The sequence below is a fragment of the Drosophila biarmipes genome, chromosome X (genome assembly GCF_025231255.1).
Source record: "Drosophila biarmipes strain raj3 chromosome X, RU_DBia_V1.1, whole genome shotgun sequence".
Classification (NCBI taxonomy): Eukaryota; Metazoa; Arthropoda; class Insecta; order Diptera; family Drosophilidae; genus Drosophila; species Drosophila biarmipes.
Window position 1 is genome coordinate 13620954 of NC_066611.1, and position 19974 is coordinate 13640927.

General features: G+C 38.1%; 2 protein-coding genes across 2 annotated transcripts; both read left to right on the forward strand.

Annotated features, from left to right (window-relative positions):
* The first annotated feature begins 9674 nt into the window (after positions 1-9674).
* On the forward strand, positions 9675-14668 carry LOC108025926 (syntaxin-4). The gene is made up of 8 exons (XM_017096617.3): positions 9675-9864; positions 10080-10243; positions 11336-11560; positions 13196-13289; positions 13352-13594; positions 13678-13751; positions 14209-14457; positions 14525-14668. The coding sequence occupies exons 2-8, from the start codon at positions 10211-10213 to the stop codon at positions 14594-14596; spliced, it is 990 nt and encodes a 329-aa protein (XP_016952106.1). The 5' UTR covers positions 9675-9864; positions 10080-10210; the 3' UTR covers positions 14597-14668.
* Positions 14669-15225: 557 nt separating this feature from the next.
* Positions 15226-19972, forward strand: LOC108025832 (protein cramped). The gene is made up of 7 exons (XM_017096490.1): positions 15226-15339; positions 15529-16075; positions 16492-16695; positions 16754-18360; positions 18422-18782; positions 18910-19061; positions 19122-19972. Exons 2-7 carry the CDS (start codon positions 15556-15558, stop codon positions 19221-19223), a joined length of 2946 nt encoding a protein of 981 aa, XP_016951979.1. The 5' UTR covers positions 15226-15339; positions 15529-15555; the 3' UTR covers positions 19224-19972.
* The last annotated feature ends 2 nt before the right edge of the window (positions 19973-19974 follow it).

The following is a 19974-nucleotide window of genomic DNA, read 5'->3' on the forward strand; positions in this document are numbered from 1 at the left end:
TGCAGATCGATAGCAAATCAAGCAAGCTTTCCAAAACACTCGGTCTTTTTGCTGTACGCCCTGATTTGGAAAAACTACGTTTGAATAACCGCGAAAAAAGGAGTTTTTTTCTGCTAAAATCTAAAATCCAAAAAATCATGATGGGACCCCTGAAAAAAATGGGAAAATGGGTCAAAAAATAAATTCTCTTACAAATGATGCAGATCGATAGCAAATCAAGCAAGCTTTCCAAAACAGTCTGTCTTTTTGCTGTACGCCCTGATTTGGAAAAACTACGTTTGAATAACCGCGAAAAAAGGAGTTTTTTTTTGCTAAAATCTAAAATCCAAAAAATCATGATGGGACCCCGGAAAAAAATGGGAAAATGGGTCAAAAAATAAATTCTCTTACAAATGATGCAGATCGATAGCAAATCAAGCAAGCTTTCCAAAACAGTCGGTCTTTTTGCTGTACGCCCTGATTTGGAAAAACTACGTTTGAATAACCGGGAAAAAAGGAATTTTTTTTGCTAAAATCTAAAATCCAAAAAATCATGATGGGTCCCCTGAAAAAAATGCGAAAATGGGTCAAAAAATAAATTCTCTTACAAATGATGCAGATCGATAGCAAATCAAGCAAGCTTTCCAAAACAGTCGGTCTTTTTGCTGTACGCCCTGATTTGGAAAAACTATGTTTGAATAACCGCGCAAAAAGGAGTTTTTTTCTGCTAAAATCTAAAATCCAAAAAATCATGATGGGATCCCTGAAAAAAATGCGAAAATAGGTCAAAAAATAAATTCTCTTACAAATGATGCAGATCGATAGCAAATCAAGCAAGCTTTCCAAAACAGTCTGTCTTTATGCTGTACGCCCTGATTTGGAAAAACTACGTTTGAATAACCGCGAAAAAAGGAGTTTTTTTTTGCTAAAATCTGAAATCCAAAAAATCATAATGGGACCCCTGAAAAAAATGGGAAAATGGGTCAAAAAATAAATTCTCTTACAAATGATGCAGATCGATAGCAAATCAAGCAAGCTTTCCAGAACACTCGGTCTTTTTGCTGTACGCCCTGATTTGGAAAAACTACGTTTGAATAACCGCGCAAAAAGGAGTTTTTTTCTGCTAAAATCTAAAATCCAAAAAATCATGATGGGATCCCTGAAAAAAATGGGAAAATGGGTCAAAAAATAAATTCTCTTACAAATGATGCAGATCGATAGCAAATTAAGCAAGCTTTCTAAAACAGTCTGTCTTTTTGCTGTACGCCCTGATTTGGAAAAACTTCGTTTGAATAACCGCGAAAAAAGGAGTTTTTTTCTGCTAAAATCTAAAATCCAAAAAATCATGATGGGATCCCTGAAAAAAATGGGAAAATGGGTCAAAAAATAAATTCTCTTACAAATGATGCAGATTGATAGCAAATCAAGCAAGCTTTCCAAAACTGTCGGTCTTTTTGCTGTACGCCCTGATTTGGAAAAACTTCGTTTGAATAACCGCGAAAAAAGGAGTTTCTTTTTGCTAAAATCTAAAATCCAAAAAATCATGATGGGACCCCTGAAAAAAATGCAAAAATGGGTCAAAAAATAAATTCTCTTACAAATGATGCAGATCGATAGCAAATCAAGCAAGCTTTCCAGAACACTCGGTCTTTTTGCTGTACGCCCTGATTTGGAAAAACTACGTTTGAATAACAGCGAAAAAAGGAGTTTTTTTCTGCTAAAATCTAAAATCCAAAAAATCATGATGGGACCCCTGAAAAAAATGGGAAAATGGGTCAAAAAATAAATTCTCTTACAAATGATGCAGATCGATAGCAAATCAAGCAAGCTTTCCAAAACAGTCTGTCTTTTTGCTGTACGCCCTGATTTGGAAAAACTACGTTTGAATAACCGCGAAAAAAGGAGTTTTTTTTTGCTAAAATCTGAAATCCAAAAAATCATGATGGGACCCCTGAAAAAAATGGGAAAATGGGTCAAAAAATAAATTCTCTTACAAATGATGCAGATCGATAGCAACTCAAGCAAGCTTTCCAGAACAGTCTGTCTTTTTGCTGTACGCCCTGATTTGGAAAAACTACGTTTGAATAACCGCGCAAAAAGGAGTTTTTTTTTGCTAAAATCTAAAATCCAAAAAATCATGATGGGTCCCCTGAAAAAAATGCGAAAATAGGTCAAAAAATAAATTCTCTTACTAATTCTCTTCGATTGTAGCTCAGCCAAAACAAGGCCTACAGCCGACTGTCTTGAGCAGCATGCTTCCTATGCTAACAATACCCATAACTTCTAGAAATATTAAAAATTTTTTTTTTTTAATTTTTTGTTAGGGGGTGCATCATTATTTTTTTCGAAAAATCTAAAAGTCAAAAACTTTGAAATTAAAATGTGAACAGATTGGGAATTAAACAAAGAGCTCAACGAGGTATGACATTCCTTGATCTGCGCAAACAGGAGCAAGTGATAGAAGAGCCGACCACAATTAATTTGCGGCCAGGCTGCAATTGATAATTATCGAAATAATTGATGTAATTGCCCGCGTTTGACCAAAGCGAATTCCACAATCAACGTCGCCCCAACCGCACGTTGTGTGGCAACAGGAGTCGTCTTATTAGGTGCACTGAAATAAGTTTTAGATGATAGCCATATCAGTTAAGCCACTGATAAACATATTTTTATGCAACAACAAAATATATTTTTTTCGTAAACTTTAAATATTAGATGATGAATAAGAGAATGGTCTATTTTACTATATAATACGCAAATATTTTTTAAGGCAAACCATGTGAAATCACCTACAAGGGTGTTAAAAAGTATGCTACAATATATTTTTAATGCAACAGTGCCTTATATTCCATTCAAATACTATTTTTTCTGTACAGTCTGTCGTCTTAATTATTAAATTATTTGTTATACATAAATAATTTTACTGTGTATAGTGGTTTGCCAAGGGGGGGTTGCAAAGGGGCTTATGGGTGATATGGAGGCTGCAACTGAATAGCATTTCAATTTGATTTTGCCTTCTCACCAGTTGTCCTAGTGATATAAGCGGAAATCATAGGATAGGGTTGAGTTGCAAGAGCTCTAGAATAGGATCTCGGAGAGTTAAAGAACTCTGGCTGCCTTGCAACACACTTAACTTTCAACGTGTGGTTAGTTGTCACTTGACTCTAATGCCTTAAGTGGATTGTGAAGGCCAACCGGTTCTAATTCAATTGGTAAATCTTTGCTGTTGTTAAACAAATATAATTCATTGCTTACTTTTTTAAAATATTTATTTTAACAAATATACTGATACCTTAAGTACTTAAGGATAAATATAATATTTTTATGTTCCTTAAAGTAAGCAAAAAAAAAGTATGGTCGTCTTTAGGATGAATTAATTATTTTTCTGAACTCAATATATATTGTTGTATACTTTTAGACACCTACTATTACACTTAGGAAACCGAGTGGTTTGTGTGGTACCCGTGATAGTATTTAATTTAACATTTGCTTTATATTCTGCTCAAGAAGTTATGGTTGTTGCGATGAAAACATCCCTATATTTTCTATGAGTCAACTGGCATTTCGAACCTCAGTTGTGAAAATCTGCGATAAATCCGTCAGATGCTCTTCAATTTTTAAGCTGCCAAGCGAAATCCTTCGCCTTTGCCCCATGCCGCCCACTTGCTTAAATGCATTTTCCAGCATTTTCCTCTCCATATGCGAGTGATTTTCCCCGGCGAGCGAAGCAGGGCAAAATAAAAGAGATTTCAGTTAACAAGTTTTAGTCTCTTCATATGCTTTGACAAATCCTTTGGCTGTGGCAAGGACTAAGAATGAAATTTGTCTTCGGACAGGACAATTGCTGGCCCAGCTAGCCGGGCAAAATAAGGAGAAATCAAGGGAAGGTGCTGGCAAAGGCATTGAGTGGAAAGACGTGTTGGCCAAAAGGTCCTTTGGAGGGTTGAGACTGCGGCGGTGTGGGTTGAGTGTGGCAGCATCAGGACAACATGTTGTTGCAGCACCAAATCCTGGGCTCTGATTACAAAGTAAGCCGTTTACTTTGCTGTATCCTCGGTTGTAGTTTTGCTTTATACAATCAGCTTGCCCCGAGAACAGCATGAATATAGTCTTATAAAGGAATAAATAAACTCTAATGGGATAAGAAACTGCGAGCTGGTAAACAGCAAAATAAACACACATATTATTTTGCTGCTTTGATTGAAGAAAAACATTTTTTTAGAGAGCATACCTTTCTGTAAATTATTTTTATTTGCCAGTATAACCGATATTTGCATGCGTGTCTTGCAAGCTTGCGAAACTTTTATTCAATTATTTCCCCGGCCCAAGTCTGAGTGCTCGGATTAAGGGCACCTTTAAGATACTTTTTTGCTATCCCTGCAGTCTCCGAGTATCCATCGGCTTGGCAAACGTGTCACTTCCTGTGGCCGTTCATCACCGCCCCGCATTTTCCTATCGGCGAGTGCTTTGTTGTTCTTTTGTGACTTTATTATAAACAAATAGGAGTAAAAATTTCCTTGGCTCTCAGCGAGCTTCTATCGCCTGCTGACAATGACAAGGCAAGAACACAGGATGCACACACAAAAATAATGCACTGCCACAAATGCATAGGTATTCGCTAAAATAAAAAAATCTATAAAATGAATATTATAAAAAATTAAATAATATTGATTTAGTTTACTTATAGCGCAGATATAGTTTTTTCAAAATGTTGACTGTCATATATTAATCAATAAGCTATTATAGAGGAGTACGCCACATTATCTGGAAGACCGAGAACGGGTTGACTTAAGAATCTTAAAACAAAAATGTAAATGAATATTATATATTATTAAATAATATTGATATATTTCAGTTATAACGCACAAAATATTATTTTCTAATTTGGATTTTCATAAAGTGAATCAATAAGCTACTATTGAGGAGTACGCCATATTATATGAACGATCAAGAACGGGTTGACTTAAAAATCTTAAAAAAATTTTTAAAAACATAAGTAAGTGATCTTAAAAAAAGTGAAAAGCTTACAATCTATATATAAATAACTACTATTAATTAAAATAAATAAACTTTTTTTTAAATTAAACAGTATTATTTTTTACTTTATTTTTTAGGGTTAAATATTTTCTTTACAAGAAATAAAATACTAAAATTCTTTTTGGAATGCAAAATGCGAACTGCTTACTTTTTCCTCCAGTGCATGGCGAGTGGGCGTGGTGGGGGCGGTGCCAAGGCGCTGAGAGGATGCAGGGCAAAGCAAAATATTGTCGCCTGCAATAAATGCCAAGCATCCGCTGCGACAAGAAGAACCGGAGCGTCGACAGGAAGCGACCGAACCACCAACCGCCATTATGAATGCAGCGCCATTTTGTGTTGGCCCCTTTCCGCTCTATCTATCCGTCTCTGTGTGAGTGTTAGTGCGAGTGTGTGTGTGCTTAAGTGTGTGTATGCTATGTGTGTGTGCTATACCCCCCGATGCGTATACGATAAATAATGCGACTTGGCCATTTTCATTGCCTGCCTCTGGATGTTATGCCTTTTTTGGAGACCCAACTTTAATATTTTAGTACTTTAAGCTCAGCTTTTTTTTAGAAAAACAAGTTTTGCACCCAATAAAAATATTGAGCTAAAATCTATTTTCAGTAAAACAATTCATTTCTTTCTGTATATAATTTTTAAAATAATATTTTAAAGATCTCTGGGTTTATGCCTTTTTTGGAGATTCAACTTTAACTTTTTAATACCTAAATTTAAAATATTCTAAGAAAAACACATTTTATATAAATAGAAAATAATACTAACGATTTTTAAGAAAACAATTTATTTCTTACTGCATATCATTTTCATTAAATTAGTTATTTTTACATTTAAATTGAATATGCTTGGTTTCATTACTTTTTTGGAGATGCAACTTTAAAGTATAAACAACTAAAGTTAAAATCTTCTAAGAAAAACAAGCTCTAAGTAAATAATAATTCATAAAAATACCACAAGCGAGCTTAAAACAATTAAAAAATTTGTTATTAATTCTTTTATATATTTTATAAACATTTTATTTAATTAAAACGAAAAATGCAAAAGAAATGTGATATTACGCATACGCCCGGTGTGACATATGAAATATATTTAAACATTCAATGCAATAAAAATTATAACTATAACTATAAAATATTCGATAAAATTTATTGATTCCTAGGCTGCCATTTTCCCAGTGCAGCACCAAAGGAAAAATCTTAGCGAAAATCTGTCAGGCTATGCATTACTCATACGCCCCATGGGTTTTACGAGGATATCCAGCGACCTATGAATAAAACCAACGCCCGCCCCCTGACAACCAGCAAGTTTAATTAAAACATAAACTAAAAGCATAAACAAATGAATAATTCACATTATGATGAGATGCACGCCCCACGTGAAGGACGCTCCAGTGGAAACCATCGAAACCAAACACTTATCCTGACCGCAACTAGACAAAAAAATTTGCATTAGCAACAAAAACGACGGGAGGAGCGACAAAAAACCCAGCAAAAGGGAATTTTTTGGCTTTTGGTCTCGTTGGTGTGACTTTTATGCAAATGGAAAGAGAAATATGAAATTTCGTTGCATAGTTTTGGGCGCACATTTAAATTGGTGCGGATCAACCTTCGCATCCTTTTTCCATCGTCCTGCACTTGCAGCATGCCTTAAAGGCTTTAAAAGCAATTTGTCTAGAGTTTTTTTCGGCACGTGAAATATTTGTATATTTTTCGCTGCCAATATGGGGAGAATGCGTGGGTATATCGACACATATGAAGGTGTTTTCTCTAGGCCAGTTAAATATAATAATTTCTTTTTGTATCTTACTTAATAACTAACAAATCATAATTAATGCCTAATGAAAAAATGTGGCTCAAATTGATAGCAATAATGATGATCATATTTAGACTTCGATTACCATTTTTATTGAAACTTTAAGCAAGTGACCTAAAATATTATTTGTGAATATTTAATTTATTTAATAACTCAAAAAATACCTAATAAATAAATACTTTACTCACAGGATATCTTCTAGTCCTTAGACTTTCTACTAAGCCTCAATTATTTACTATATTTTTTTTTGTATCATTCTACGTGGCCATATGCAAAAGTGGACTGTTCTTTTAGTTTTTTGACGAGTGCGAATTTAATCGAAAGTCAAAAAGCGCGCACACTAGCCTTCCACACCGCCCCTTTTGATTTTCCCAAAGCTATTGCTTTTCCCCCAGCTGCCCCGGCTTTTCCACGAATTTTCCTTTCTCGTTCTGTGCGTGAGGACAGCAAAAAAAAAAAAGCAAACAAGAAATAACAACAGAAGTGGTAACTAAGGTGGGGACAACGCACAAAAGGACTCATCAAAAACTCATAAATTTGCAATTTTCGACACATGACAAAATAAATTGTAAACAAAGGAAAGCGCGAGAGCCGAGAAAACTAACAAACGCCAGACCCATAAACTTGACTACCCATGGTAATATTTTACCCTCGCAGGCCAGCTTTTTTATGGTAAATCAATGAAACAATGGGTGAAAAGGGTGCTAAACGTAGATAGCAGAAATTAGGCACTTGAATGAAATACTATACTAAATAAAAATAAAACAAGTTAGTATTGCATTTTCATCTCTGTTGTATCGCTATCGACTAAACTTGTGAATCCCGGGGATTAATAAAAGTAAACTGGTTGCCTGGAAATGTATTGTATGGCAGTTATCGCCACTTTGCTTGAATTAAATTTAACTTTGTTAAACGTATTTTATTTACGCAGAGCGAAAGTATACAATATCTTCATTGAGTCAGAGTTGTACATACATATTGAAGTGGATATACAACTTGCTGGCAATTTAATGCCTTTTAAAAACCGTGAATCAGAGGGGAAAAGTGGTTGGGGGTATTCCCCATTGGCACTTCACAGGTAAATGACACTTGCACGTCATATATGACTCCCAAGAATTCAGCTGATAAGCGGTTGAAAGTCTGAAATAAAGTTTATACATATAATTTGAAGCATAAATACATTCTGTAACCTTAAACACTGTAAGAAATAAAATGTTATAAAAATCTGGATTTTGATAATCCATTTCTATTTAAAACTCAACATTGAAAGTGGTTTTAACCCTTTTAAATACTAGAGTTTGCTATTGAAATAAATATGTACTTCAAATAAATTTATTAAAGGGTCTTCAAGATTCCCCAAAGCTCACATAAAGTTTACAGATTGTTTAAATGCTTTAACCTTATGGCGATACAGGCATTTCCATTCAATGTATCAATATATCACGTGCACCATACGCTTTTTTGTAGAATCATTAGAGAGCGAAGAATTCTCCCTGCTATTCTCTTACACATGACTTGGCAACCTGAGAAGAATTGCAAAAAAAAAATGAAATGGAAATTCGCAACTGTCTGGTGTTGATGGTTTTATTTTTTATGGTTGTTGTTGACGTAGTTGAGGGCAGTTCATAAGCTTCATTTTGCAACCACAAAAGCGTGGCAAAATACGGGGGTACACTTTAGAAATACCCTGTAAATAATATGGTGATTTATTCAATATATTTTACTTTTCAATATTTTTTTACTTAAAAAGGGATTTTTTTTAAATATATTTAGCGCATCGTATATTGTAAAAATATTTGTATATCATTTTTTTCAAAATAGAAACCATAGAAAAATACTACAAAGCTAAAATAGTTATACTATCAAATGTATTTCAACTTAAAATAAAAATATTTTATGCCATTTCTTTTCTATTGGAATGTGACAATGAATAAACCCTTGACCCAAATAAGTCGGACCCGCGGATACCCTGTAAAATGCATATGCGGGCATTATAGCAGGCAAACGGCAGTAGAAAAAACTCAAATAATTAGCGCAAGTGACTTTTGAACGTTGTCGTCGCAGGTTTGTGTTCGTTTCTTTCTATTCTATTTTTTTTCAATTGAACAGCGACATGGAGCGTGAAAAGTGCTGCAGCAACAGCAATGCCAGAACCGTGTTGAAATGTTTACCATATAGCAGAGTAATAATAATAAACACAATTAACACATATTTCGCCGCCGCCTAACCAGTTTTCGGGGGCAAAAGACGATTTATTCATTTTATTTGGAGACAACGGAAAAATGTAGATCGCAACTAACTACACATAGTATAGTACGAGTCTCTTTATCGCTCTCCAGCAACACGAACGTATGAAATACACCGCAGTTCAACGAAAATGTGTTATTTCCATGAGTTAAGATCTGAGCATAAAATAAAATATATCTCAAAACTTGTTACAATCAAGCTTAAAGATGTTTAAAAAATCACGAAGACTTTATTATAGATTTAATATTTATAATTAAATTAATTATTTATTATATATTATGTAAATATAGTAAATATAGTAAAAAAAAATAAAATCTTAATATTGAACAAAAAAAAAACCCTATAAAATTTGTTTTAATTAAAAATCAATATAAATATATTAATTTCAATAAATTAATTTAACATGGTATATTATTGGAAAGTCGGGCTTAAAAAATTCTATAAGAATGTACCACAGATATCTGCTATTATCTTGAACCCGGCTGTATGCAGAGTGTTTGCTGTCTTTAATCTTTTTAAATTGAAGAAATCTCGCCGCGACTGGAGGCTCTGCGTTTTTGTGCCGGCGTCGATTTCTTAGTTCAAAAACGAATGCGGCGCGGTCAAGACAAAGGAATCGATTTTCAATAAATCGAAAGGCGGCAGAAGATGTGGCGGAAAATCAATACAATAATTTTTAAAAATAAATAGAGGCCGGTTTTTTTTTAACAAATAACTTTGTGAAAATGTGTGTGGAAACGCGGGAGCGAGGAAATTAGAAGAAAGAGCGGCAAATATATGGGAAAAAAGGTGATAATATCGTAATACTCGCTGTCTCTCTCCTCCGCCGTATACCCCTCTCTTTCCAATTTGCCACCCCTCTCTTTCGCCGTGTGAAGGGCATTCCGTGAATATTTGGGCGGCTCTTATCAGAGGCCGCCAGCTGATAAGCTCTGTTAACAGATAAGGTGACAAGTTTCCCTCTCTTCGGCGCTCTCAATCTTAGTTTTCTCATTCGCGAACAGCTGTTGAAAGCCTTAGCTACAACAAAAATTAAGAAAAAAGAATTAAAAATAAAATAAAAAGAAACATAATATTTTAAATAATATTTCTGAATAAATTAAAAAAAAAAAAAACAATCGAAAATATATCCACGATGGGAAGAGATCGACTGCCTGAGCTTTTACAGGTAAGTGAACTAACAATGGGAAAATATTGGTTGTGTGGGCGGTTGGGAGGTGTGCGGATGAGGTAACTGCTAATTAGCTCGAAGCACATTGGTTAAAAAGCAGTTTAAAGCGAGTGAAAAAAAAAACACCTGTTTATAAGAAATTCAATATAAATTCCGCCAAAGCTTTACATTTGAGAAGTCAATGTTTATAAATTAAAATTCACAACATTTTTATAGTTTTGAGTTTGGATTTTACATTTTGAAAGTACTTCAGATTTTGCATTTAAATATAATAGAAATATAGGAATTTAAAAAAAAATACCAAATTATATTAAACATTTATTTTTAAAATTTTAGAATTTAAAAATTTAGATTTAGATTTTCTCTGTTCTAAAAAATGATCTATATTTTGTACTTCTCTAGAACATAATGTAGGACCTATACCTGAACTTTTTATGGCCTCGATAGTTGTAGACTAAATCTAAATCTAAATCGCAAGAACGAAAAATGACTCGTTATGATGATGAATTTAAAATATCAACCAAAAACCACATCGTTTGTAAATATGATCTGTCTCCGTTGATCATCAAAGGTTATTTTAGATCTCTGTCATTTCTGATTTCCCGAGTTATTAAAAAGTCGAAAAAAATTGCAAAATATAAGACATTTTTTTATCAATAAAACGTAAGACATAGCTCCCTTTTTTCAGTGCATTCTAACCAATGTTCAGACGTCTTTCCTACAATTCGCTCAATTTTTCACCGCTTTTGGCACTATTTCGACTTGAGAAGCCAAGGGGCTTCGGCCAGGGGGTTCTCCACGGCATTTATCAGATCGGCCAGAGATAACGCCGATAATGGGGCCTCACATCACACTGGCGGGACACCGGCCCCGGGTTCCCCGCCGAACTTTTAGCACTAAGTGAATTCCAGTGCCGGAGTCATTTTTATTGTTCATTTACACCGCGCCAGATTGTGAACACACAAACGTAAATAAACTCAGCCAAAGTTGGTAGTTTCTATTTAGGATTTTTTTTCTACTCAGTTTTTCCCTGCAGTTCGTTAGGATCGCATGGACCTACTTTGAATTTTTCCCCCGTTTCTGTTTCAGCGCTCATTGAGCACGAACTCCTCGAATTCGTCGTCCAATGGTTCACTGCTCCTGAACGTGTACAGTGGAACCACGGAGTTCATCGCCAACAACACCGGCGGCGGCAACAATAGCTACAGCATTGTCGGCCAGAACAACAAGAACAACAATAGTAGCGAGGCCAAGGATCGGCTGAGTTCCAAGATGACGCAGTATGGAACGAATGTGGACGATATACTCAACCCGGTGAGTTTACAATAGGGATGTGGTATTAGCAAAAGATATATATTTTTACTATATATTTTTACTATATTTTTTTGTTTTTAGTAGTGGTGATTAATATCTATAAGTTAGGATAGGCATTACACAATATTTTATTTATTTCCCAAAAAAGTATCTGTAAGATACTTTCCTTGATCAAAACAGAGCATCGTGGCCACAAATCTGTTAGTATCCAGTTAGATCCAAAATGTTTCTCAATGAGAACTGGAGTACGGAGAACAAGAGAGAGATTACGGCTTACTTTAGCATTCACTATATGAATCAGCTGTATTACTCAATCGTTGCCGGCGTAGCGCAAAAACTCGTGATAAGTGTAGAAAAACCTTTTCCCATTAGGTTCCACGCCCGTGTTGTTGTGATCACGGCAAGTTGAGAGCGCGGTGTGGAGAGTGCAGTCCCGCCCACTTTTCAGGGGGGTTCCTAACTCTCTGCTAAGGTAAACAAATATTTCGCACCTGACAACCGGCAGAATATCTCAAGAGAAATGTAGCAAAAAGATCTGGTTCTTGCCCTAGAAAAATGGAGGTTCAAAACTCTTTTAAAAAAATCAGAAAAGGTAACAAAAATTATTACATTTCCGAACTATCTTTAAAATATTTTTTTAACACATTTATTGTTTTTTGAAGAGTTATTAAGAACTTTAACATAAATAGAGGTTTAAAACTCTTTTGAAAAAATCAGAAATGGGAACAAAAATTCTTACATTTCTGTAACTATTTTTAAAATATTTTTTTAGCACATTTATTGTTTTTTGAAGAGTTATTAAGAACTTTAACATAAATCTATAACTCTGTTTAAAACTATTTTAATTTATAAATATTTATTTATCACTTCAATCTTAGCAGTGTTTTTAAAATGGTAACAAAAAATTCTATCAATAAAAAAAAATGGAAAGGGAACACAAAAAAAAATATTAATAGTTTTTTGAAAAATTATTACGGTTTTTAATACGTTTCAGTAACTCTCTTTAAGATATTTTGTTTTGCAACTGTTACAAATTTTAAATATTTTTGCAATACAACAAAATACTATCAATAAAAGTATCTGGAATAGGAATAAAACAGTTTTTAGTTTTATAAATAATTATTAAGGTTTTAAACACATATCAGCAACTCTCTTAAAATATTTTTTTGCACTTTTACATTTTTTAAATAATAGTGTATCATAGCAATCTTGGCACTATTTTTAATATGGTAAAAAATACTATCAGTAATATAAATTTAGAATGGGAACAAAAAACCATTAAGAGTTTTATGAAGAATTATTAAGGTTTTTAACACATTTCAGTGACTCTCTTTAAAATATATTTTTTTGCCACAGCTACAATTTTAAAATACTTTTTATCACTGCAGTCCTAGCACTTTTTTTAATATGGGACAAAAATACTATCAGTAAAAAAATCTTGAATGGGAACAAAAAATATTGAAAGTTTTATAAAACATCTATGCATTTAAGCAACTCTCTTTAAAATATTTTTTGACACTGCTACAATTTTTAAATATAACACAATTTTTATTATATCACCAAAATACAATTAATAAATATTTTATAAGATATATTTTAAGATGTAAAGATGTATATTTATTTTAATCGTTTCAGTACACGGAGATTCGCCATCAACTGGCACAGATAGCCGGCAATTTGGAGGCCATGAACCGCATGTCCCAGACCATTAATCTGCGAACGTTTAATGGTAATAATTTTAACTGATGTCATAGAATAAATATTAATAATATCATCCAAAATCATTCCCAGAAAACGAGATGGATGAGCTGCACAACAAAAACCTGAGACTGGGCAACACGCTGATGACGAGATTCAAGGACTTCAAGGCGAATCTGCCAGCGGAGAACGACTACAGTTTGGAGGCGAGGATGAAGAGGACCCTCTTCTACGGCCTCCACCAGACCTTCATCAATCTCTGGCATAAAAACGAACTCTTCCTGCAGAACTACGAGACCAAAGTCAAAAAGAATCTGAGACTGCATACGAAAATCAGTAAGTATGAATGGAATATGAGAAGTCATTATAAATAATTTATAATAATATGTTATAATAATATAATATTTATATTTTTTCAGTTAATTCAGAAGCCAGCGAACAAGAAATCGAGTTACTCATTGAGAACAAGACAACAAAACTCTTTGTGGATAATGTGAGTAAAGAAAAGTGATACAAACAAAAAATGGCAACAGATAATGCTGTTCAATATTCTTTTTTTAGCACTGAAACTGAAATGAATGAATTCTTATGTTTAAAAATATTTAAACAAATATTCATACTGTTTTCCCATGCTATAGTGGCTCTCATGGCACAGTCCTTAAAATATTTTTTGGTACTATATTAAATGTAAATTAATTGTTTTAGACTTTATAAAACAATAATTTTTGCTTATACAGGAAGCAATAATATATAATTACAAATTATTATCTTTAAACAAATCAAGAAAATCTAGCAAATATTTTTATTCTCCATTTATAATCAATTTTTTTTTTATACTAAATTTTTTAGACTCTATCATAACCCTGCTTTTATTTTTACCTTTTAATATATTTGATTTTGCTAATTTCTTTTTTGGAATAAATTAGTGATCTGTGGTCTTTTACTTACAGTTCCTGCAGGAGACGGAGAAGGAGCGGCAGACACTGCGCGAAATGATGGACCGGTTCAACGAGCTGCGCCGCCTGGAGAAGTCCATCGAGGAGGTGCACGCCCTGTTCATGCGCATCCAGACCCTGGTGATGGAGCAGAGCGAGGTGATCCAGCGGGTGGAGTTCCACGCCCAGCAGGCCACCCTCTACGTGGACAAGGGGGCGGACGAACTGGACCAGGCGGAGCAGCACCAGAAAAGGGCGCGCAAGGTGGGCTGATCCCAAATCGAAGCCCAAAAACACTTTTCAACTGACTCTTTTTCATCTCTACTTGCAGAAAAAAATAATCCTCATCGCGATACTTGCAGCCATTTTGTTAGTATTACTATTTGTTGGTATTTATTTGTGATGCATGTGAAACAATTTTTTTTTGCTTATTTTTAAGAAGTACTTTTAAGAAAATAAAATTTAGAACCACAGGAATAAAGATTGGTGTTTGTTTTTACGGGCTGTCAAAGGGTAAGGCAAATACCATTTTTTATTTTATTTTAAAGTAAAATAGGGTAATAATAGTATCTAGTATTTCAGTATTTTGAATTTTTGAAACTTTCACAAGCTTATCTTCTGATTCTCCGAATACTCAGAAGTTTTTAAAATATTTTGTTTTAAAATCTTACTTATTTTTGGAGTTTTTTTATAATTAATAATTTTAAAAAATGTGTTGTAAAAATGACTAAAAAGTTTAATATCTGATTAAGCGGTGTTTTTATTTAGTTTATAAAAAAGTGTATTTTTTTTTATAACCTACAAATTTGTTGATATGATGAATAAAAAAATTATCCACAGAGCCACTAGAAAAAAAAGAAGCAAGCACTGGAGCACAATTTTTAATTCATTTTATACGCACTCAACTTTAAACTTCTAATATTTTAAGCTCTCGACCTACATACACTGTTTTGTTCAGTGTACCCGTGGCAACATTTGAAAAACGGTTATCGATAACACACAACGACGGGAGTGCTTATTTGTTTTGAATATATCGATAGGCTGCTGTTTTGATAAATTTTCACATCTCTAATCCCTGGCGTCTCGTCTCGTTAATAATCTTTTTTAAAAGCCATAAAGCACCGACTTTCTATGTCCGATTTCTAGGTGAGTGCCCGCCGGAGCTGAGCCAGGAATCGTGGATGTCCGGTGGTCAGTGGCGTCTCTTTCCGGGCGAGCGGAAGGGTGACAATAACAAACAATCCGTCAGTGCGGCGGCGGCAAGCGCCATTTTTTGCCACTGCTACCCGAAGACTACGCAGTTTAATTGATACTAAAATTAATATTACCGTGCAGACGACAAGCGGATGTGGTTTGGCCAACATGGAGGATCCGTGCAAGGCGCCACCGTCGGCCATTGCCATCGAGGAGCCGCTGCCCAATGGCAAGGGAGCAGCCGTGGGAGGAGGTGGAGGAGCTGTGCACTTCAAGAGCGAGCTGCCCGAGGGGGAGCTGCTGGGCTCGGTGACCATGCACAATTGTCCGGGAACGCGGGCCAGTGCCCGGGTCATCCAGAAGATGAAGCAGGACCAGACGCGCCCGATGACCCCACCGCCCAGCGAGCGGGAACAGAGCAAGAAGGACGAGAAGGCCGCCCAGAAGACGCCCAGCCAGCTGAAGACGGGCAGCGGGAAGACCACCTGGACGAATGTCGAGCGCAACTGCTTCTTCGATGCCCTCAATGAGTTCGGCAAGGACTTCGAGGCGGTGGCCAACTGCATCAATGCCAAGCTGAAGCGGCGCAACGCCAACAGCGACTACAGCTTCAAGACCAAGGATCAGGTGCGCCAGCACTACTACCAGACCTATCACAAGATCTGCAAGTATGTGCGCTACTCGGAAGGTAAGCGGGCTACACCATATGCTGGCCAATGGAACGTTCTCGACGTCCGTAATACGCAAATCGCAAATTGGGTCAACAAATCTGCGCAACTTTCTTTTAAAAATTACAAGTTATTATCAGTTACTTAAAAGTAAGCTCTTCAACCATCGAATATTAATAATCTTTTCAAAAAGCTTAATTTTTTCTTCGAAAAATACAACTTTCGCGCTAAAAATTCATGCTTTTACATGTACAAATCGGATTTTCTTAAACTCAAAAGCAGGACATTTTTTTTATTATCTATCCCAAAAAATGTAAAAATCGAAATCCTCATAACTATTACCTTTTAATAACTCTTTATTAAGAGCTAATCTATACACAAATTATTATTGGACTAGATCCTAACTATATAGCTAATAATTTCTCAACCTTTGCAGAGCTAAAGAAGCCCGCCCAGGAGTTGTACACGCTGATCAACTACGGAGAAATGCGTCGCAAGCTGCAGTTCCTCACGGAGAAGCATTTCATGAAGCTGAAGCAGCTGGTCTACCAGGGACAGATCATCGTGCGCTGCAAGGGCAAGAACATCCGCATCAAGACGCCATCGTGCAAGGCGCTCCGGCGGCTCAATCAATTGGACGGTGAGTTCTTTCACAGGGATTTTTCAAATGACCTGGTGTCATGCTTGCCCACTTCTAGATTCCCTCGAGGATATACGGCTGCCCAGCAAAGTGGAGGTGTTGGTGACGCCCGCCAATATGGAGGCCTTCGGTCGGGTGCAATCCCTGGCACAGAATCCGCGCGGCAGGATCATAGTTCCGCTGCACAAGAAGCTGATAAGTCTGATCAAGACATTCGAGTACAAATGGCGGAGTGCCAATCAGCGTCTGCACGAGGAGAAGAACGTCTACTTCCCCGGCAGCCTGGCGCTGACTGCCCCCAACGCCACCAGCAACAACAATAACAATGAACCGGAGCCAATGCAGCCGGCGGCTTCATCGCTTGATCCCTCCCTGTGCTTCCAGCCCAGGCCGGGAGTGGCCATCCACCGACCCTTGCTCAGCATCACCGCCTACTTGAGCAGCATCAATATCTGCCTGACCGCCTACGAGGAGCGCATGGGCTTCAAAGTGCGCAGCGAGACGCTGGGCAACCTGCCCGGCATCACGGTGACGTCCAGCAAGAGACCCAGAACCGAAAGCGGCTCCGAGAAGCGTTCGCCGGAGACAAAGAAACCCAAATCGGGTGCCAGTCCGCCGCTGGAGAAGAGTATGGACGATGTGGCCCTGGAGGGGAATCTGGTGAAGCTGGAGAACAGCAGCGGAGACGAGTTGGGCGAGGAGATTCAGGAGTTTCTCGGCGACATAGTGGATGATACGGCTCAAACGCAGGCAGCCACAATTCCAGCTCTTTCATCCACCTCTGATACATCAGCTGTTGCTCCGGAAACTTCCACGGATCCTGTCACACCACAACCGCCTCCAGCCGCCACCGAGCTGCCTACTCCATCGGTAACCTCAGTTCTGCAAGCTTCCGCTGTCGCCGCTACTTCATCTGCTCCCGCACCTTCCACGCCTGCAGCTGGCAACCTGGTCGTCCAGCCACCAGCTCGCTCCAAGCGCAAAGAAGCCAAAGAGGCGGCGGCCGCAGTTCAGGCGCGAAACTTTAGGCCCCTGCTCAGCGATGACATCCTCAAGCGAATCCGCAGGGGATGGACGGAGACCAATGCGGCGGACATAACTATAGGCGACCTGTATGTGGTTTTCGGCCAGGACTCCAAGCTGGAGCTGGAGTACTATTGGTGTGAGATGGAGAGTTCGACGGCCTTGGCATCTAGCACTAAGCCCGCCAACGCTGTGACAGCCAGCTCCTCGTCGGTGGCCACACAAACAGGACCCTCCTCCTCCACCTCCGCAGCCCCCGCCGCCGTCGCTCAAACAGCGGCATCTTCCAACAACTCCTCCGCCATCATTGCGAGCTCCTCCTCGCTGCCCTACAATCCCAACGACTGTGATAGCGTGGAACGCGTCAAGGCCGTCACCACATCGTCGGTGAGCAACAAGCTGAAGCACCTGCTGCTAGTGGCCAATCTCAGCGAGCGTGTGCGCAAGCGCCAGTGCAACTGCGGCCACACATGCGACCGCAAGCGGGATCTGATGAGCAAGGCGCAACAGATGGCGGAGGCGGCGGCAGCGGCGTCGGCGGCAGCCAGCGCAATGGGGCTGACGGACGGCAACTTCCGCACCCCGATGTTGCCGGTGAGGCGACCGATAGCCAACATCGATCCCGTGCGACAGCTCTCAGCGGTGAGTGGGTTCTGTTAGTGGCATGGCTCAAAATCCAATAAATCCATTAATCTTCCCTCAGCTCACACGACAGAAGATCAGTCGACATGTGCTCGTGCAGCGTCGTCTCCTGCCCCCCGCATCCATGGGCGATCGTCCGTACGACTTGTTGAACATGCGCCAGCTGCACAGCGGCCTTTTCGAGCCGATCGATCGCCTGGGCAGCGGTTCCAGTGGGATCAGTTCCGGCTCCGATTCCAGCTTGAGTGTTGCGGGGCCTTCGCAGACGCAGCAGCAAGAAGATCAGCAGGCAATGGAGTTTCTCAACGATGCAGCCGCTCAGAACAGCGGGCGAGACATGCCCAACCTGGACTATTGTGTGGCCAACAGTACCGCTGGCGTCAGCAGTTCCCTGGCCGAGGCGGTCCAGGATGAGAGCACAAGTAGGCAGATTAATGTTTCAGCACGGTTTCGGTTTTTGCAAGCTTCGTTTTTTTGATTTCACACCATTTGTCATGAAAAATCCTATATTTTGTGTGCCCCTATTAAATATTTCGTATTCCCCGACAGCACAAAACTTCTTCCACGGCAGCGTTAGCCCGATGCACTTGCTCAAGGACTCAACGTCCAATGCGCGCTGGCTGGAGGACAACATCAACGACTTCTCGCTCACATCGCTGCTGGGGCATCTGGATGAGATCGATGCCACCAGGGATATACTGGTAAGTGCTATTGCAAAACTCCTTCTTGATTGGTAAGCTAATGGTATATTTACCCATTAGGATCCCTCGTCGAACATGTCGGTGATCAGCGAGAGCAGCGTGGACTTTCGGCACAAGTTCCAGGAGATCGCCGCCCTGCTGCAGCAGCAGGAGAAGGATTAGCAGTGGCAACTGCGGGCATCCGGTGGCATCTCCTTCGTTCGTTTGCACGCCTCCGGACCCTGAGGAAAGATGGGAGAGGGATGGGATCGTCCAAGTGAGAGCCCATGAGTGCCTGTCAGTCTCATGTCTCATTTATTTTACTTTTAACTCACTGATATTATTCATCCCATATGTTATACGAATTAACATTTATGTTTTTATGCGACTTTTTGTGATCTATTCTCATTTTATGTATGCCAAGTATTAGCAAGCACTCACATTGTCTAAACACATATATTTATTTATACATTAACTTTATGTATCAGGCGATAGAACGCGAGAACTCCCCGCTTTTTTTTAAGAATTCTCAGCCCTTATGTTTGTCCTTTCGCTCGCACACTCGTTCTGCACTCCTCTAATTGGTTTCTAGCACGTAAGATCGGTTCAGTAGAGTTAAGCCTGTAACACCAAGCCCAATCGAAACTTCCATATGTATAGAGATTCTCCGCATGATAAATTAATCACCTGAAACAAACAAAAATCCAATTCCCGAAAAAAGACTCGAACGTTTTGCAGGTCTGGAAATGTTTACCCCTTCCACGCCTCCCGCCCCTTGTTAACCATATATGATATATATATATACAATACATAAGTTAGGTGAGAACAGAGGAACAACATTTAATCCTAGAGCGTATTTTGCAACAGTAACACTTAGAACTTGTTATTTTACAAAGGCGAATACCGAAAATAAAAGCAAACTAAATTCAAAATA